Source organism: Schistocerca gregaria, chromosome 5 (assembly GCF_023897955.1).
Source record: "Schistocerca gregaria isolate iqSchGreg1 chromosome 5, iqSchGreg1.2, whole genome shotgun sequence".
In the NCBI taxonomy this organism is placed as follows: domain Eukaryota; kingdom Metazoa; phylum Arthropoda; class Insecta; order Orthoptera; family Acrididae; genus Schistocerca; species Schistocerca gregaria.
Window position 1 is genome coordinate 500,833,813 of NC_064924.1, and position 22,092 is coordinate 500,855,904.

At 43.5% G+C, this 22,092-nt stretch overlaps 1 protein-coding gene across 2 annotated transcripts in view; it reads left to right on the forward strand.

Moving 5' to 3' along the window:
- LOC126272042 (multiple epidermal growth factor-like domains protein 8) overlaps nucleotides 1-22,092 on the forward strand; it is a 371,715-nt gene that overhangs the window by 44,273 nt on the left and 305,350 nt on the right. For both annotated transcript variants that reach the window (XM_049974556.1, XM_049974557.1), the window contains exon 2: nucleotides 5,960-6,123. In XM_049974556.1, coding sequence (XP_049830513.1) covers nucleotides 5,960-6,123 — 164 coding nt within the window. The remainder of the gene's footprint in view (nucleotides 1-5,959; nucleotides 6,124-22,092) is intronic.

A 22,092-nucleotide genomic window follows, 5' to 3' on the forward strand; every position in this document is an offset into this window, starting at 1 on the left:
AACATAAAGCAAGAAACAGCAAATCTACCTATCCAAAACAATAAATTTAAAAATGTGGTTCATTAAACACTCCCACGATAAATTATCTGTTTATGTGGAGTCAAGGATTAAAAAATCTTGTTAGCTACGTGGCAGATAGAATTGTTCATTGTATAGTTGTATGACTCTTAGTTGTATGTTGTAAAAGGGCTCTGTAGTTACAGCGAATATACCAATGTATTCGTGTGAATGTTATACTGCCAGTAGGAGATAAACAATAGCTTTCTTCAAACTAATGACTTCTCCAGTTATGTACTAAATTCCATTTGGTTGCCATAAACATAAATAATTGTAAGCCCTATAGTGACTTTTGTTGATAATGCAGTGTACAGATTTGGTTTTTACCATTTGGTTTTCTGTGTAGTATGTAATCTTGACTTGTTCCACATTCCTATATCTTCTCACATTCCTATATCTTCTTCTTCTTGATGGGATGTACCAAACATGATGAATGAATAATGAGTGAATAGATGAATGAAATGAATGAGTACTGTATGCTACATCTCATGTACTCTGTTGTTGTAATTTTTAAATAAAATTTTTGTGGAAGAAGAGATCAAAAGTTTGCATAACATCTAGGAAAATGCATGCAACATGTTCATGTTTGTGTAGAAATTGTAAAATATAGCCTAACAACTCAAAATTTACTGTGTGGATAGACTTAAAAACATGCTGGTGATTAGTGAGACATGAATATTTGTTTATGAAAGTTAAAATTTTGGGTTCTGTATCAGTATAACAGTTTTTAATAGTGTTGAGACTATTACCATTTTTAGAATATCTGGATGGATATCTGTATGTAAAAAGAGTCTGAGAAGCCTTGATAATGAAATTACTGTTATTTGCTTGCATGTTTTTAAGTCCTATTCTTCACCAATGCCACTTGAGATTTTATTGCTTAATGCTTTTAATTTACTGATAATTTCACTAGAGTTTGCTTCATACACATACTAGGTGACTACCCAGTACTGCTCAGTCATTTATCTCAGTTTTTGTTAGAGAGGAAAATTGTTGACAATATTATGAGAAGGAAAGTTGCTACTCACCGTATAGCAGGGATGCTGAGCCTCAGATAGGCACAACAAAAGGACTCTCCAATTAATGCTTTTGGCCATCGGCCTTAGTCAACAATAGACACAGATATGCACACTTGCACCCCCCCACAAACACACGCAACTGACGTACAAGACTGCAGTTTCGGGCAACTGAAACAACTATAGTTTCAGTTGCCTGAGTCTGCAGTTGTGTGTGTGTGTGTGTGTGTGTGTGTGTGTGTGTGTGTGTGTGTGTGTGTGTGTGTTTTACATGTTTTTAAAACATAAATCCAGTATGAATTATAAGATAATTTGTGAAATTAGGTGACTTGAACCTGCAAGTGGGGCTCGTGACATTTGTAACAGATTAAATTATAGACATCTTTGTATTGTTCACGTACCAGTTATGTAAAATACATGATCGGTTTTGGCTTTGCTACCACCATTAGATCCATCTAGTACAGCAGCGACACATAGGCTCATTTTCAGTAAATATGTTGAATCTGTGCCTCTTGATTTCTATTATGTATTATGTAATAGTCCAGTGGTACATCATAGACTGTCACGTGTGTCCATAGTTTGGCTGAAATTGCTCCAGGAGCTTCTAAGTTATGCTTATTTTTACCCTCCGTGCTTCCCTCCAGTATTAAATTGGTGATCCCTTGATGCCTCAGAACATGTCCTACCAACTTATCCCTACTTCTAGTTGAGTTGTGCCACTAATTCCTCTTCTCCCCACTTTTATTCAATGCCTCTTCATTAGTTATGTGATCTACCCATCTGATCTTCAGCATTCTTCTGTAGCACCACATTTTGAAAGCTTCTATTCCTTCTTGTCTAAACCGTTTATCGTCCATGTTTCACTTCCATACAAGGCTACACTCCATACAAATACTTTAAGAAACGACTTCCTGACACTTAAATCTATAGTCGACATTAACAAATTTCTCTTCATTGGAAATGCTTCCACTACCATAGTGACCGATGACTGTAGCAGTCTGGCCCCTTTAATCCCCCAAACCAACCAACCAACCTACCATAGCCAGTTTACATTTTATATCCTATCTACTTCGACCATCATTAGTTATTTTGCTTCTCAAATAACAGAACTCATTTATTACTTTAAGTGTCTTGTTTCCTAATCCAATACCGTTGCCATCACCTAATTTAATTTGACCACATTTCATTATCCTCAACCTGCTTTTGTTACTGTTCATCTTATATCCTCCTTTCAAGACACTGTCCATTCTGTTCAGCTGCTCTTCCAGGTCTTTTGCTGTCTCTCACGGAAGTACAATGTTGTTGGCAAATCTCAAAGTTTTTATTTCTTCTCTACTCAAATTCTTTTTTTGTTTCCTTTACTGCTTGCACAATATACAGATTGAATAACATCTGAGATAGGCTACAACTCCGTCTCACTCCCTTCTCAGCCATGGCTCCCCTTTCATGCCCCTCATCTCTTATGACTGCCATCTGCTTTCTGTACAAATTGTAAATAGCCTTTCACTCCCTGTATTTTATCTCTGACACCTTCAGAATCTGAAAGAGAGTGTACCAGTCAACAGCGTATAGCATGATTAATCACTCTAAATCACTTTTTTCCAATCATCCACTGTCCAGTCCACTTAAGTGTCATGTAGCACTGATTACTGAAATATGTGACATATAAGGAGTTTCTAGATCATTTTGCCCTGTTCGTTTTAATGCCCTACCCACTTTGTACTAGCTTTGAAACTTGTGAGTGTTTCTTACCACTTTTTTATTTTTTTTTAATTTTTACAACCATCCTCCACATTGCTCAAGGTCCCTGTCCATCCGTACATGAGGTATGCCTCTTCTTGATTTAGCTGTGGTTATTCCTTCATAATTCACAGGTACATCATCAGAAATTGACGTGGGCAGATTCAAAGTAGCTGAAATATCCTTGATGGATTTGTTACTCCAGTGAGATCCAATTATTAGTCCACGTTCAAAGTCATTGAGCTCTCCTGACTGACCATTTTGCTGTCACTACTTTTCTACTGACAACACATTGGCTCCCTCTCCTGTTATACTGGCAAGTCCTCCTCTTTTACATTTAGTGGTCAATTCTGTATTCCATATGATGTCCAGATACTTTGATTATATAGTGTATGTGTACCAACTTTCTTTTTTTTATAATTTTCTGCTTGGCCCTAATTTTCTTTGATGAGTTTATTATTAGGTCATCATTCTGCATAATTTTTGTCTGCTTGACTGTTACTTCTAGATTTTTTGTAACGTTTTTTAGAAATTTTTGGTTGGTTTTAGAAAGTCAGCACAATATCGAGCAGCTGTGTGTATTTAGCAGACGTTCTGTTAAAAAGAGGTCTCAGTAGAAATTTTAGTACTTTTCCTTACCCCATTTTTTTGCTGCTAAGATGTAAACATTTTGTTTCAAAAGTGAATGTTTTGAATTTCACCACACTTTGCTAGCGAATGCCCTATAGTGTTTCCACGTGCTCCTCCAACTATGAACTAACTTATCCAACCGGGTACAGCTTGATGTGGTATTGAATTAGCATTTTCACATTGCCAAATCATTGCGAGTCGGGAAAGAAGTGAATAGTGACAGAAGAAGCTGTGGGACCTACTGGAGTTTAAACATTTGAATGGATAGACTGACATCCACTTAGCCACTGAGAAACTTGGTGTAAACATATGACATGGTTCCAGGAGACGATTCTTATAGGGGGTAGACATCTCTAGTACATGTCTATTTGTGGGTTTGGCAGTAAGAAAGTGGTGACACAAGCATAACTTTTTAACACATGCACCAGTTTAGTTAAAGTTGGTACACATATGACTTACAATCAGGAATAATCGAAACAATCAGGAATAATCAAACAATGGAAAATCCAGGATAGAATGTAACAATATTGTGAAAAGGAAAGTTGCTACTTACCATATAGCATAGATGCTGAGCTGCAGATAGGCACAACAAAAAGACTCACATATATATAGGTGTTGGCCAGTGAGGCCTTCGTCAAAATTAGACGAAACACACACACGTAATCATGCAAACACAATTCACACACACATGACTGCAGTCTCAGGCAACTGAGGTCTCACTTCAGTAAAAAATTCTAGGAAGGAGTGTAGAATACAGGCTGTCTAAGTGATCTGATGTCTTTTAATGGTTAGATTAGATTAGATTTATTTTCATTCCAATTGATCCTTAGTGAAGAGGTCCTCCAGGATGTCAGAAAAACAATAATAGATAACAATTATTTACAACTGAAACAAATAAGTTAATGTACCTTCCACAGGTCCCAAGTGGAATGATCATCATTTTTTTAATGAACACTATATGAAAGAATCATTTTACAAACACTCATTTACTAAGATCGCATTAAAGCACTGAATTTAAAATAATTTTTTTTTTTAAATTTATAAGGTAATAAACATATAATAGAACTACTACAATACTTATCTACAATGAACACATCACTGCCCTGAAATGGTGCAGAAGTTAGTTTGTACTTACACACACACACACACACACACACACACACACACACACACACACACACATTATTGTTTACAGTGAACACATTACTTCACTGAAATGGTGCAGCACACACACACATATCCATCCACACATATACAGGCACAAGCTGATATGTCTGCTTGTATCTGTATATGTGAGGATGGATATGTGTGTGTGTGTGTGTGTGTGTGTGTGTGTGTGTGTGTGTACAGCCATCCTTCCCCCCCCCCCCCTCCGTCACTCCCCCGCCCCCCCTCGCCCCCCAAGGTAAGTCTTTCCGCTCCCGGGATTGGAATGACTCCTTACCGTCTCCCTTAAAAACCCACATTCTTTCGTCTTTCCCTTTCCTTCCCTCTTTCCTGATAAAGCAACTGTTGGTTGCAAAAGCTTGAATTTTGTGTGTATGTTTGTGTTTGTTTGTGTGTCTATGGACCTGCCAGCGCTTTCGTTTGGTAAGTCACATCATCTTTGTTAAAAAAAGATGCTTTGACTTACCAACGGGAAAGCGCTGGTAGATAGACACAATAAAAAACACACAAACACACACACACAAATATCAAGCTTTCGCAACCCACGGTTGCTTCATCAGGAAAGAGGGAAGGAGAGGGAAAGACGAAAGGATGTGGGTTTTAAGGGAGAGGGTAAGGAGTCATTCCAATCCCGAGAGCGGAAAGACCCACCTTACGGGGGAAAAAGGGACAGGCATACACTCGCGCGCGCGCACACACACACACACACACACACACACACACACACACACACACACACACACACACACACACACACACACACACAGATACATCCGCACATATACAGACAGAAGCAATATCATAAGTCTGCTTGTGTCTGTATATGTGCGGATGAATATGTGTGTGTGTGTGTGTGTGTGTGTGTGTGTGTGTGTGCGCGCGCGCGCAGCGCGCGCGCACACGAGTATATACCTGTCCCTTTTTCCCCCTAAGGTAAATCTTTCCGCTCCCGGGATTGGAATGACTCCTTACCCTCTCCCTTAAAACCCACATCCTATCGTCTTTCCCTCTCCTTCCCTCTTTCCTGATGAAGCAACCGTGGGTTGCGAAAGCTTGATATTTGTGTGTGTTTGTGTGTTTTTTATTGTGTCCATCTACCAGCGCTTTCCCGTTGGTAAGTCAAAGCATCTTTTTTTAATATATTTTTCCCATGTGGAATGTTTCTTTCTGTTACATACCCACACAAATCAGTTGGTTCTAATACTCTTCTAAATTCCTTTTGGTTGGTACATTTGAGGGTAACAATGTTTTACTTTCCTTATTCTGTGTATTTATAAGAATTTAAATAAAAAGACTTTTTTCTTTTATGAATTCTATACAATTAATATTTCACTTCTTTATTGTTGCAGCAAATAGCAGTCATCAGTTCATTACATTGAACTTTAAGACAATGGGTACAGAATGTTCATACGATTATATATTTGTATATGATGGTGATTCCTTCCAGTCAACTCTACTGGGAAGTTTTAGTGGAAAAACAGAACCACAGCAAATAACTGCATCATCTGGTGCTGTAAGTAATTCCTATTTGTTATTTAATATAAATAGTAAGGGTTTAACATTCACATTTTACTGCAGGATGCGCTATTAAATACTTAAGCTTCATAAAATGGATAGAGCCAATTTTAATAAGGTTACTCAAACTTAAATGGGGAATGGCTGTTTGTGGAGACTACAGTGTTGGTTTCCTGTAAAATATTACAGATAGAAGGCATCTAGAAATGTAGATGTCCGGCTTTGGACTATTTGCCGTTGTAAAATTCTCTGTGAGAATTGGACATAGTACAACAACCATCAACAGTTTCTTTTTAGACCTATTGCAGTTGTAAAATTCTCTGTGAGAATTGGACATAGTACAACAACCATCAACAGTTTCTTTTTAGACCTACTAGTCTTCAATGATTTAGATGTAAAAACAAAAGTCAATGGTTCATCTGACAATATGGTCAAAGTTCAGCAATAAAATATGCCTACCAGTTCGGTATGCAAATCACAGAATAATAATATTTTATGATAGAATCATGAATGTGGCTTGATAGTGGTGTTTAGTGAAAAGCAAGTGGTAGAATGCCGAGGAGGATGGGAAATGAACTCTTTCTTAAACATATTATACAGCACTTTCATTATTGTTTTTGCCTAAACAAAGCAAGTGTAAAATTAAAAGGAAGCTAGTATAAGGGATAGGAAACTCCTCTCTGTACAGTATTTTTACTGGGAAGGCAGATCTCTACATAATTCATAGGACAAGCTTTAGTCAAGGAGTTGATACTCCATTATTAATTATATTGTAAAAGCACCAGTCTCTTATTAAAAAAGGAAAGCACAGACACTTCAGTCGAAAATGAAGCGCTCCAAGAATAAGGAAAAAGTAATTTGAAACATTACTAAACTAGGAAGAGACAAAAATAGTGATCCAATTGAAACTGAGCTCCAAAAAATAGCTCTGTCTAAAATGGAGATGCTTTCAAATAATTGGTCCCAATTTCAATTACTACTCTCAGTGGCAACAAATGTCGCACCCAGTAACAAACAACCAAATACAAATGCATTAGATTTGCCTACTTGGGCACACTACTGCAAGTGTCACCAACAGATTTTACACCCCCCTGCAGGTTCGGGGGTTCGAATTGGCCCGCGGTATTCCTGCCTGTCGTAAGAGGTGACTAAAAGGAGTCTCAAACTTTTCGGCCTTATATGACGGTCCCCTGTTGGGTTTGACCTCCATCTCTCAAAATTTTCTGAAGAGCGAGCCGATTGGGGAAGGGCGCCTTACTTGGTGCATTGTGTCCATCTTACGATCAGACTTTTCGCCAGCTTATACACCGTTGAATTGCAGTCCTGTCCGCTCTCCATCTCTTGGGCATGACTCTGTTTCTGCTGCAGATTTTACCTTGCACTGTGCAGTGCCTCTTTCTGCACCGACGGCGACCATGGACCACATGTTACCTAACATCCAGCACGGTAGCCAGTCCATTGTGGTGGGGCCACCATGTACCCTGTTGGTTGTAGCCCCCTGACAACACAGGGATCGCTCTACTGATGCCTGCGCCGTTAACTCCCCACGTATGCCAAGGAGTAGATGCCTATCCTCCTGGGGTACCGGGACTCCCGGCAACAGTCATCCTGCCAGGTGGCTCTTGCCGTGGCTGGGTGGCGCCCGTGGGGAGGGCCCTTGGTCGTAGTAGGTGGCATCAGGGCGGATGACCCGCAATGAATCGTGGTACATCGTCTCTCGCTGGTGGCCAGCCGCCAGCAGTCTCTAAGCGTTCTCGGGCTCAGTTTAACGCTCAGAAGTACGATCCGAAAACGTTCCCCTCCCTCGCCACACCGTGGGAGGAACGTAAGACTCAGGATGGCAGTAGCAGTTATTCGCCCCGCTTCTTAGTTTGTACGAGGGCTGATGGGGAGTCTTTTCTCTCCACAAAGCCTCAGTTCTCCGTCGAGCATTTAGAGGACAAGTTTGGGGAGGTGGAGGGCTTGTCAAAAATGCGCTCTGGGTCAGTCCTGATACAAACGGCATCCTCTGCCCAGTCACAACAGTTACTCGCTTGTGACAAGTTGGGGGATGTTGCCGTTACGATCACACCCCATAAGAGTTTAAATATGGTCCAGGGAGTTATTTACCATAGGGATCTTCTTTTGTAGTCTGATGAAGAGCTGCGCGCCAGTTTATAGCGTCGAGGTGTACATTTCGTCCGGCGTGTTCCTCGGGGTCCGAAGGAAAATCAGATTGCTACCAGTGCCTTCATCTTGGCCTTCGAAGGGGATACCTTACTGGTAAAGGTCAAGGTGATGGTCTACCGATGTGACGTTAAGCCCTATATCCCTCCCCCGATGCGGTGCTTTAAGTGCTGGAAGTTCGGCCATATGTCTTCTCGCTGCACTTCCAGCCTCACATGTCGTGATTGCGGACGCCCATCACATCCCAATACTCCATGTGCTCCGCCTCCCATCTGTGTCAACTGCGGGGAGCACGATTCACCTTGCTTGCCAGACTGCCGAATTTTCCAGAAAGAGCGTAAAATCATGGAATACAAGACCCTGGACCGACTAACCTATACTGAGGCCAAAAGGATATACGACCGACTCCATCCTGTGAGAATGACATCTTCCTACGCTGCTGCTACAACACCTGTGCTAGCCCCGTCTGTTTCTCAAATCGTGGCTGGATTGACGAGTAGTACAACTCCTCCTGCCCCCTCGCCAGTGGGGGGCTCTACCCACCGGGTTGCTCCTGCGCCACCTACCTCAGGAGCAACACCATCCCACCCATCGAGGACGTCCGTCCCCACTTCTAAGCCGGAGAAGTGTCCAACTTCTTCGGCTTCTCACGCTCGAAAGGGGTCCCTTGGGTCCCTCCCTTCCCAGGTTTCCGCCAGCGAGAAGGCTGACGACCGACAGTGGCGTAAGTGCCTGCAATCAGCTGATCGTAGGGCTTCACGATCCTCCTCCGTCCCGGAGACTGAATCAGTGAAGCCCTCCCAGTCGGTGCGACCCAAGGAACGGCGTGAGAAACCCAAGAAGAGCTCTCAGCCCAAGGAACTCGCGGTAGCAGCCATCCCACTGCAACCTTCCAGCTCTGCATCTGAGGATGTGGTGGAGATTCTGGCGTCCGCTGAGGACCTCGATCACGCCGGTCCATCAGAGGCCATGGAAAGCACTATCACAGGTGCTAAATCGGAGACAGCAGGTGACCCATCGGCGTAATCTCCCTTCCCAGTTCCCTCACACCTTTCTCAGCCATGGACAACACTATCCTCCAGTGGAACTGCGGCGGTTTCTTCCACCATCTAGCTGAGCTCCGCCAACTTATCAGCCTTCACCCTTTCCTCTGCATTGCTCTGCAGGAAACTTGGTTTCCGGCAATGCGAACCCCCGCCCTCCGTGGCTACCGGGGTTATTATAAGAACCGGGCAGCTTATGAAAGGGTGTCTGGTGGCGTCTGCATATCTGTCCTGAACTCTCTTCACAGCGAGTCTGTACCTCTCCAAACACCTTTAGAGGCTGTCGCTGTTCGGGTGTGGACGCCACAGGCTGTTACCGTCTGCAGTCTTTACCTTCCACCGGATGGTGATGTCGCACAGCATGTCCTGGCTGCTCTGATAGCCCAGTTGCCGCCACCTTTCTTGTTACTGGGCGACTTTAACGCCCATAACCATCTGTGGGGTGGGTCAGTGGCAACAGGTCGAGGCGCCATCGTTGAGCATTTATTGACGCAGCTCGATCTCTCGATATTAAATGATGGTGCCTTCACACACTTCAGTGTGGCGCATGGCACATACTCCGCCATTGACCTTTCGATCTGTAGCCCTAGCCTCTTACCGTCTGTCCAATGGAGAGTGCATGACGACCTTTGTGGTAGTGACCACTTTCCGATCTTTCTGTCACTACCACAGCGTCAGTCTTCTGGGCGCCCTAGCAGATGGGCTCTGAATAAGGCTGACTGGGACTTGTTCTCCTCCACTGCCGCTATTGAGCCTCTCTCTAACGATGACATTGATGCAGTGGTTCAATCGGTCACCACCGGCATCGTTACTGCCGCCGAATCTGCCATTCCCCATTCTTCTGGGTCCCCTCGGTGGCGGACTGTGCCTTGGTGGTCGCCTGAGACCGCTGAAGCGATTAAAGCTCGCCGGCGGGCGCTCCAGCATTACAAGCGACATCCCTCAATCGAATACCTTATCGCCTTCAAACGGCTGTGTGCGCGAGCCCGCCGCATTATCCGCAAACCCAAGCAGGAGTGCTGAGAGCGGTATGTGTCCACCATTGGCCACCATGTCACTCCATCGCAGGTCTGGGCCAAGATTCGCCGCCTGTATGGCTATCAGACCCCTGTCAGCGTCCCTGCGCTCTCACTGAATGGAGCAGTTTGTACTGACTCCGACGTCATTGCAAACCACTTGGCAGAGCACTTTGCTCTGAATTCCGCTTCTGCCAACTACCGCTCCATTAAAGAGCGGATAGAACGTCGGAGTCTCTCTTTTCGCACCCACCATCCTGAATTGTACAATGTTCCATTCAGTGAGTGGGAATTCTGCAGTGCCCTCGCTGCTTGTCCTGATACCGCTCCTGGCCCAGATAGCATCCACTCTCAGATGCTGAAACACCTTTCAGTGGACTGCCAGCGACGCCTCCTCGACCTTTACAACCGCATTTGGGTTGAGGGTGAGTTTCCGTCGCAATGGCGGGAAAGTCTTGTTGTCCCCATTCTGAAACCGGGGAAGAACCCTTTGGAGGTGGACAGCTACTGTCCCATTAGCCTCACCAACGTTCTTTTCGAGTTGCTTGAACGGATGGTGAGCCGGCGCTTGAATTGGGTACTGGAGTCTCGGGGCCTTCTGGCTCCGTCTCAGGGTGGGTTCCGTAAAGGCCGCTCCGCCGCCGACAATCTGGTGAGCCTGGAGTCGGCCATCCGTACTGCCTTTGCCTGCCGTCAGCATCTGGTCGCTGTCTTTTTCGACATGCGGAAGGCGTATGATACGACATGGCGTCATCTCATCCTTTCTATGCTTTATGGATGGGGCCTTCGGGGCCCTCTGCCGATCTATATCCGCAATTTTCTGTCGTATCGTACCTTCCGCGTGCGCGTCGCGGCCTCATATAGTTCCTCCCAAGTCCAGGAGAACGGTGTGCCACAGGGTTCTGTTCTAAGTGTCTGTCTGTTTTTAATAGCCATTAACAGGCTCGCTGCGGCTGTGGGAAATTCTGTCTCCGCTTTGCTGTATGCTGACGACTTCTGCCTTTACTACACCTCTATTGGCATTGCAGCTACTGAACGTCAGCTACAGGGCGCAATCCGCAAGGCGCAGTCTTGGGCTGTAGCGCATGGTTTTCAGTTTTCGGCAGCCAAGACCTCCGTTATGCATTTCTGCCGGCGACGCACTGTTCACCCGGAGCCGCGGCTTTATCTTGACGGTGAGCTTCTTGCAGTGGTGGAGTCACATAGGTTTTTGTCGGTGGTTTTTGATGCCCGGTTGACTTGGCTACCTCATATTCGGCAGCTTAAACAGGCATTTTGGCGGCATCTCAACGCTATGCGATGCCTGAGCCACACCGGGTGGGGCGCCGACCGTTCTACTCTACTTCGGCTTTACCAGGCTTTGATCCAGTCCCGTCTGGACTATGGGAGTCTGGCTTATGGCTCAGCATCCCAATCTGCCTTGCGGCTGCTGGACTCAATCCTCCACAGCGGGATACGCCTTGCCACTGGTGCCTTCCGGACCAGCCCTGTGGACAGCATACTTGTGGAAGCAGGTGTCCCTCCACTGTGGTTATGACGCCAACAATTACTGGCTGCTTATTCTGCCCATGTTTTTAGCTCGCCCGGGCATCCAAATTATCGTGTCCTGTTCCCGCAGTCAGTCGTCTGTCTGCCAGAACGTCGGCCCAGGTCGGGTTGTCCGATCGCCGTACGTGTCAAACAGCTTCTCTACGGGCTTGAGTGTTTCCCTGTACCACCTCCTTTCCGGGCCCCTCTGCGTACACCCCCCATGGTGTGTGCCTCGCCCTTGCCTTCGGCTCGACTTGGCACAGGGCCCGAAGGACTCAGTCCCTCCGGTGGCCTTCCGACGCCGCTTTTATTCCATCCTGGCCACGTATCAGGGCTCTGGCATTGTCTATACCAACGTTTCGATGGTTGCTGGATGTGTCGGTTATGCACTAACTCTAGGGGACCATTCTGAACAACGTTCGTTGCTGGCTGGCTGCAGTGTTTACACTGCTGAGCTGGTCGCCATCTTTCGTGCCTTAGAGTATATCCGCTCCTGCTCAGGTGAGTCCTTCGTTATCTGTAGCGATTCCCTGAGCGGTTTACGAGCTCTCGACCAGTGTTTCCCTCGTTCTCGTCTGGTGATGGCTATCCAGGAGTCCCTGCATACTCTTGCCCATTGCGGCAGATCTGTGGTCTTCGTTTGGACCCCGGGCCATGTTGGGATACCCGGAAATGAAACTGTTGACCGCCTGGCGAAAGAGGCCACTAGTGCACCATCTCTGGAGATTGGCCTCCGGGCGACTGATTTGCGGGCACTATTACGCCGCAAAGTTTTCGATTTATGGGACACTGATTGGTGCAACCTGCCCGTGCCAAACAAATTCCGCCGTATCAAGGAGACGACTACTGTGTGGCGGTCATCCATGCGAGCCAACCGCAGGGAATCAGTCGTCCTTTGTCGGCTCCGCATTGGCTACACCCGACTCACACACAGTTATTTACTGTGTCGTGAGGACCCCCCTCTTTGTCGTTGTGGGGCATCCTTGACGGTGGTCCATATTCTGTTGGAGTGCGCCCTTTTAACTGTGCTCAGGCAGACTTTTGCGCTGCCTGATACGCTCTCTACGCTTTTACCTGATGACTCTTCCATAGCGGACATAGTTCTGTGTTTTATTCGGGAAGGGGATTTTATCGCTTAATGTAAGTGTGTGTTTTTGTGTTGATTCTGGCCTATGGCCTACAATTTGTCTGTTTTTTTTTTTCATGTGTTTCTCGGTGGTTGGCTTTTCCCGTTTTGTTTGTATGGTCGGCCAACCACCGTCACACTCTGTGTGATTTTAGTTCGTCTTGTCTGGCCTTTGTCTACGTTTCTCTTGTTCTGTGTCGTCTGTCTTATCGTTTGTTGATCGTTTTTATCCTCTGTGGGTGTTTTTACTATTTGGAAAAAGGGACCGATGACCGTAGCAGTCTGGTCCCTTTAACCCCCCACAAACCAACCAACCAACCAAGAGATTTTACATTCAAAAAAATAACTCTTGCAAGGAGATTACATAATTCACCAGGTCACTGAAAAGTAGTAATTCTGCTTTTTATGACTGTGTTCCTGGCAGACAATTAAAATCTTGTGCTGACTTTACAGCATTACCCTCAAGCTAATCAGTGACTCAGGGTATATTTTATGACTGACTTAAATGTGCTATAGGTAAACAAACCAGCTCTAATTAAAGATGTGTCTTTTCAACAGTGTTTGAGAAAGTGGCCTATGTAGAATACTGACTCATTTATCTGAGCAGGACTTGTTAACTGCCTCTCAGTTTGGTTTTTGTAAAGGATTCTCCACAGAGAAAACCTTGGATGGTATCACGTAATGAAGTCCTGGGTAAAGTAAACAAGAAAAATTAATGTGTTGATATGTTGTGAAACATTGCCAAAGCATTGGGTCATGAAATTTTACGTGACAAACTAAAATGTTTTGGTATTAATGGCATTTCTCATACATGTACGAGGTCTTACCTTCATAGCATCAGAGGGTCCTGCTTACAGATTGTGTCACAGGCAAGTAACTAATCATAAATTGGGAAAATGTAACATATGGGATCCCATAAGGTTCAGTGCTTGGTCCACTCATATTCTTAACCTACATAAATAATTTTCAAATGACAATAGAGGTCATTTCAAAAACTGTAGTGGTTGCTAATAACATAAGTATACTAATCAAAGGTCCAAACTTTACCTGACACGAAAGAGCTCAGATGATAGCTAAACACATCTACCAGTGGTTCATATCTAATTAATTCCTTCTTTATCTCACAAAGAATGGTATTAAGCAACTTTGAACAGAAACCACCTTCTAAGATCAGTAGTAGTCATTAATGTGTAGGACATTCTTTGGGGTCCAGTTGGATAACAAAGTAAAAAAGAGTTAACATGCATGTAAAGTAATCAGGAAGCTCAGTTCACCGTGTTTTGCTCTTAGAAGTACCTCTCATTGTGTTGACTTAAAGATAAGTATGTAGACTTTGCATATTTTCACTTCTTATTGTCTTTTGGAATTTCTCTGAGACAATGTACCTACAGTAAATTAAATATTTGGCAGAAAAAGGGAGCAGTACGAATACTGTGTAAAGTATACAACAGTATATCGTGCAGAAACCTGTTTATGGATCTTGTAATTATTACACTCATTTTTTAATCTGTCTCTTCATGGTTTTTGTTGCTGACAATAAAAGTTAGTTTCAGCTGGACTGCAGTCTGCTCAATCAGAATACAATACAAAACATAATTTTCATGTAGACTCTGTCTTCTCATCTTGGGTTCGGAATGGAGCTACGTATGAGCCGGAGTGGAGCTATGTAGACTGATAGAAAGGCATCTGACAAGATCTTGTCCAACAGAATACCTGGACTTGAGAATCCTAACTATTTCAAGAGAAAATTAGGAACACAGCTTGTTAGCTATTCTTCCCACAAATTATATGGATATCTAGAATTCAGGACTGAAAAGTTCTGTTAGTTACGTGGCAGATAGCAGTGTTCATTGTAAAGCTGCTTGAGAATTAGCAATTTATTGTGAACAGGACTCATATTTACGGATGTAGGTGTCTATTTCTTTTAAAAAAATGCCTGTGTAATCAAGTAAGTATTGAGCTACCAATTGGGGGTTGGCAGCAGTTATTTGGTATAACAAGGAGATAGCAACTTTTGTCAGATTAGCAGCTTTCTTTGCAGTTTACTTCATGAAAAATATTGTAATAGTTTATTGTTAATGCAGTAGGCTATAGAGATTAATTTTCTGCTCGCTTGTCTTTTATTTATATGTACTTGACCTGTTCCACATTCCTGAAGGTTCTACTTCTTGATGTGATTTGACACTGAATGAATGGATGGATGAATGTTTTTAATTGTGCAGGTAAATTTTTGGGCAAATTGAAGCACATTAAAGTACTTCATAATTTATATGTGTTTGAAGCAGGAAATATATTCTTGGGCGGAAAAAGAACCTTAAATCTTACTTATGAACATGAGGACATTGCATAGACAACACCCTCTCTTTGTGGTATACATTTCATTTAAGGAGATGGAAGACTGCTGATACAGGTGTTCTTTGGCATGTGGAGACCAGGCTAAGTAGAGGGTTGGTGTGATGTGGTCTAATAACATAGGTAATACCACTGGCGTGTGTGAATTAGATAGGTTCAAATTGAAGATAATATAAGGAGCACACAGATGAAATTGAGACAGATGGAAAAAGTAAATAAACTGTTTATTATTTCAAAAGTAACCACCATAACTGTTAATACATTTACCTCACTGAGACGAGACACCCAATGCCTTCTTCAAAAAAGTTTGCAGTTGCCTAAAGAACCATGATTGTATCTAGGGATCTTCATCTGCAGAAAATCAGTGGCCATGCATATCTTCCTCCAGGGCTCCGAAAATATGGAAATCCCACAGGGAGGAATCATGACTGTATGGAGGAAGCATAAGGATGTGGCTGTTGTTTCAGCTACACTGCAAAAGTTTTACTGGGAAACCCTTACACATCCTCCATAAAAGCCTGATCTCTCCCTCTGCGATTTTTGTAATTCTGAAGCCATGAAGAAAGACGTTTACGGCCATCAATTTGCTTCAGATAAAGAGGTGCATGTCTGGGTACAATCAGACTTCTGTAGATAAACACAAACATTTTTCTGTGAAGGTATTGACAATTTTGCCTCACATTAATAGTTACGGCAGTTACCTTTGAAATAGTAAATAATCTACTTACCTTTTTTTCCATCTTTCTCATTTTCGTTTGCCTGCCTCTTATATTATGATGGATGAAGATGTTAGAGAGTGTTGAGGAATGATAGAAGAGATGTAAGGAAAATAAATGTGTCCAAAACAAAAGTGTGTATAAAACTGTAAGAAACGAAAAGAAGCTGAAGAAACAAATTGTGTGTTGTGGTTTATTCACCTCATGAGATACATTTGCAATGCAGATGGTTTGTGTTCAAGAGATACATAAAAAATTATGCTAATAAATAATAATATAACACAAAAATGATATTTCTGTGAACTCATGTTGTGGTGCCTCAACTCCACAGGGGCAATGAAATTTCCTGTGTCAATCAGCAGAAAGAAGTCATTGAGAAGGAAACAGTCATCACCCTGAAGTCCAGACACTGTTTTCGCAAGAAGGTGCATTCAGAGTGAAGAGTACATATTCAGGATGCTGACAACACAGAAGACATGAACCAGTGCCTCTGAAAGCTGAAGCTGCGAAATATTAAGTTCCAGGGGGACTCTTGATTAGCTGACCAAACGAGAAAACCAGAGCAAATGAAGTCATTGCCGCCCATTAGCAAAGCCCTGCTGTTCCAGCCTGTTTTGAGTTATGTGGCAGAAGTGCTGCCGTCAGAAAAATACTGGCCACCCAGCTCACATACGTATTCCCCGAAATCAGATGCTTGCTCTCAGGTGTCCTCAGGTGACTGTCAATGTTTTTTGTACACAACAGCAGGCAGATGGTATGTGATGCCGTATGCCACACTCTAAACCATCTGTTAACTTTGAGACGAAGACCACTGCAGTACTGTATGCAGCAGCCAGCCACATTCCACGAAATTTGACTCAAGTAGTTTCAGGTGTTTATCCAAGGTGAAGTTCTTATGCAGACTGCTTGGTGTTCTTGCACCACTGGGTCACCTTCTGGCGACCAATTTCTAGGTGTTCAGATAGATAGTAAACTGTTGTGGAAAGCCCACATTGGATCTTGTTCAAAGACTTAATGCTGCCATTTTTATTATTCGAACGGTATCGTGTCTAAAGTACGCGAGAGTTTGACACAAAATTAGTCTACTTTGCTCATTTTTATTCACTTATGTCGTATGGTATTATATTTTGAGGTAACTCTTCCCATTCAAAAAGGATATTTTTGGCTCAGGAGCAGTGGTTCAGTTATTAAGTAGTGTAAGTTAGTTAACCTCTTGTCAACCCCTGTTCACTAGTCTGGGTATTTTGACATTGGCCTCTCAATATATATATTCTTCACTGACATTACTTGTGAACAGTATCAGCTTATTTCCAAGAATAAGCAGCTTTCACTCATTTAATACTCGGCAAAAATTCAATTTGTATTTGGATCGGATTTCCTTAACTCTTGTGCAGGAAGGTGTGCAGTATATTGCTGCATCCATTTTCAATGAGCTACCACAAGAATTCAAAAATTGTAGCAATAATCCACACACTTTCAAATCGAAATTGAAGAGTTTTCTCCTGGGTCACTCTTTCTGTTCTGTTGTGGAGTCCCTTGAAAAATTAAGCTGATTCTTATGTTATATTGTTGATTGCATTTACTTAAACTTATGGCTTAATTTTTGTTGAGTTCGTAAATATTTTATTTTTATCTGTTATTACTTGTATGTTGTATTTTCATGTAATGACACATTCCATGACCTTAGGGATTTCCTCCTCAATTTGGACCTACAAGACTTGATGTGTAAATAAAAAATAATAAAAAAATTTTGACTTTGGATATGCTGGGTACTACAGTTTAAACACCATTCTTCGCCATGTTGTCTGCCGTGTCCACGAGGCAAGAGCAGCCTGGGGCTGCACCTCACACACATCACTGGTGTGCAAGTCTATTGTCGACCTTCTGCAGCCTCACGGATGTCAGCACTTGTCATGCATAGCATGCGTTGTCGCACTGTCAGGCCGTCACTGACAACAGTTTGCCACACGTATGACGCCCGCTATTATCGTTGAGGGGGGGGGGGGTGAGTACCTTCCCACTTTCTGTGTGCCCATCTCTGTACCTAACACAAATAAAGGACTGTTATATTCTGGGATGTCTTTTTAACAGTCCACCTTGCAATTCCAGGCGTTACGACCTCTTCAACTCTCATTCATGCGAGGGAGCAGCACTTCGTTCTAGTCTATGAATGGCTGATTCCTTCACTAAATTCATCTGCATTAACTTGTTCCCTTTTAATTTATTGTAAATTATCATTCCCATGCATTGAGATGCCGGGGCCTACTGTTTGAAGCAGCAGGTGGAAAGCATTAAGTTTTATTTGTTTCTTGTATCGTGTTTGTGAACAAAATGGTTTCTGTCAATTAATAATCTCATAAATATATAGGGATGGGATAGGTAATATTTGAAGAACAATGGGCAACATATCAGTAAGGCAAGATGGTTTTTTAAGATTTACGTTGCACATATTCTAAATGATATTTTTTCTGTATCTTTACATCTACATCTACATCTACTTGATTACTCTGCAATTCACATTTAAGTGCTTGGCAGAGGGTTCATCGAACCACAATCATACTATCTCTCTACTATTCCACTCCCGAACAGCGAGCGGGAAAAACGAACACCTAAATCTTTCTGTTCGAGCACTGATTTCTCTTATTTTATTTTGATGATCATTCCTACCTATGTAGGTTGGGCTCAACAAAATATTTTCGCATTCGGAAGAGAAAGTTGGTGACTGAAATTTCGTAAAAAGTTCTCGCCGCGACGAAAAAGTCTATGCTGTAATGACTTCCATCCCAACTCGTGTATCATATCTGCCACACTCTCTCCCCTATAACGTGATAATACAAAACGAGCTGCCCTTTTTTGCACCCTTTCGATGTCCTCCGTCAATCCCACCTGGTAAGGATCCCACACCGCGCAGCAATATTCTAACAGAGGACGAACGAGTGTAGTGTAAGCTGTCTCTTTAGTGGACTTGTTGCATCTTCTAAGTGTCCTGCCAATGAAACGCAACCTTTGGCTCACCTTCCCGACAATATTATCTATGTGGTCCTTCCAACTGAAGTTGTTCGTAATTTTAACACCCAGGTACTTAGTTGAATTGACAGCCTTGAGAATTGTACTATTTATCGAGTAATCGAATTCCAATGGATTTCTTTTGGAACTCATGTGGATCATCTCACACTTTTCGTTATTTAGCGTCAACTGCCACCTGACACACCATACAGCAATCTTTTCTAAATCGCTTTGCAACTGATACTGGTCTTCGGATGACCTTACTAGACAGTAAATTACAGCATCATCTGCGAACAATCTAAGAGAACTGCTCAGATTGTCACCCAGGTCATTTATATAGATCAGGAACAGCAGAGGTCCCAGGACGCTTCCCTGGGGAACACCTGATATCACTTCAGTTTTACTCGATGATTTGCCGTCTATTACTACGAACTGCGACCTTCCTGACAGGAAATCACGAATCCAGTCGCACAACTGAGACGATACCCCATAGCTCCGCAGCTTGATTAGAAGTCACTTGTGAGGAACGGTGTCAAAAGCTTTCCGGAAATCTAGAAATACGGAATCAACTTGAGATCCCCTGTCGATAGCGGCCATTACTTCGTGCGAATAAAGAGCTAGCTGCGTTGCACAAGAGCGATGTTTTATGAAGCCATGCTGATTACGTGTCAACAGATCGTTCCCTTCGAGGTGATTCATAATGTTTGAATACAGTATATGCTCCAAAACCCTACTGCAAACCGACGTCAATGATATAGGTCTGTAGTTAAATGGATTACTCCTACTACCCTTCTTGAACACTGGTGCGACCTGCGCAATTTTCCAATCTGTAGGTACAGATCTATCGGTGAGCGAGCGGTTGTATATGAGTGCTAATTAGGGAGCTGTGGTATCAGCATAATCTGAAAGGAACCTAATCGGTATACAATCTGGATCTGAAGACTTGCCCGTATCAAGCGATTTGAGTTGCTTCGCAACCCCTAAGGTATCTACTTCTAAGAAACTCATGCTAGCAGATGTTCGTGTTTCAAATTCTGGAATATTCCATTCGCCTTCCCTGGTGAAGGAATTTCGGAAAACTGCGTTCAATAACTCCGCTTTAGCGGCACAGTCGTCGATAACAGTACCATCGGCACTGCGCAGCGAAGGTATTGACTGCGTCCTGCCGCTTGTGTACTTTACATACGACCAGAATTTCTTCGGATTTTCTACCAAATTTCGAGACAGTGTTTCGTTGTGGAACCTATTAAAGGCATCTCACATCGAACTACGTGCCAAATTTCGCGCGTCTGTAAATTTTAGCCCATCTTCGGGATTTCGCGTTCTTCTGAACTTCGCATGCTTTTTCCGTTGCCTCTGCAACAGCGTTCGGACCTTTTTTGTGTACTACGGGGGATCCATTCCACCTCTTACCAATTTATGAGGTATGAATATCTCAATTGCTGTTGCTACTATATCTTTGAATTTGAGCCACATCTCGTCTACATTCGCATAGTCAGTTCGGAAGGAATGGAAATTGTCTTTTAGGAAGGCTTCTAGTGACACTTTATCCGCTTTTTTAAATAAAATTATTTTGCGTTTGTTTCTGATGGATTTGGAAGAAATGGTATTGAGCCTAGCTACAACGACCTTGTGATCACTAATCGCTGTATCAGTCATGATGCTTTCTATCAGCTCTGGATTGTTTGTGGCTAAGAGGCAAGTGTGTTTTCGCAACCATTTACAATTCGCGTGGGTTCGTGGACTAACTGCTCGAAATAATTTTCGGAGAAAGCATTTAGGACAATCTCGGTAGAAGTTTTCTGCCTACCACCGGTTTTGAACAAGTATTTTTGCCAACATATCGAGGGTAGGTTCAAGTCCCCACCAACTATAACCGTATGAATGGGGTATATATTTGTTACGAGACTCAAACTTTCTCTGAACTGTTCCGCAACTGTATCATCGGAGTCTGGGGGTCGGTAGAAGGAGCCAATTATTAACTTAATTCGGCTGTTAAGTATAACCTCCACCCATACCAATTCGCACGGAGTATCTACTTTGACTTCACTACAAGATAAACCACTACTGACAGACACAAACACCCCACCACCAATTCTGCCTGATCTATCTTTCCTGAACACCATCTGAGACTTCGTAAAAATTTCTGCAGAACTTATTTCAGGCTTTAGCCAGCTTTCTGTACCTATAACGATATCAGCTTCTGTGCTTTCTATTAGCGCTTGAAGCTCAGGGACTTTTCCAGCGCAACTGTTCCTTGATCCAAGCACGTCCTGTAATTGCCAAGCACCCTTTGACATTGCAGCCCATCCCGCACTTTCCCGAGGCCTTCTAACCTAAAAAACCGCCCAGTCCACGCCACACAGCCTCCGCTACCCGTGTAGCTGCCAGCTGAGTGTAGTGAACTCCTGACCTATTCAGCGGAACCCGAAACCCCACCACCCTATGGCGCAAGTCAAGGAATCTGCAGCCAATACGGTCGCAAAACCGTCTGAGCCTCTGATTCAGACCCTCCACCCGGCTCTGCACCAAAGGTCCGCAGTCGGTTCTGTCAATGATGCTGCAGATGGTGAGCTCTGCCTTCATCTCGTAAGCAAGACCGGCAGCCTTCACCAAATCAGATAGCCGCTGGAATCCAGAGAGAATTTCCTCAGATCCAAAGCGACACACGTCATTAGTGCCGACATGTGTCACCACCTGCAGCTGGCTGCACTCTGCGCTCTTCATGGCATCCGGAAGGACCCTCTCCACATCAGGAATGACTCCTCCCGGAATGCACACGGAGTGCACACTGGATTTCTTCCCCTCCTTAGCCGCCGTATCCCTAAGGGGCCCCATTACACGCCTAACATTGGAGCTCCCAACTACCAGTAAGCCCACCCTCTGCGATTGCCCGGACCTTGAAGGCTGAGAATGATCGTCTGAAACAGGGCAGGCAGCTGCATCTGGCTCAGCCAGAGACAGTGCCTGAAACCGGTTTGTCAGACGCACCGGGGAGGCTTTCTGATCAGC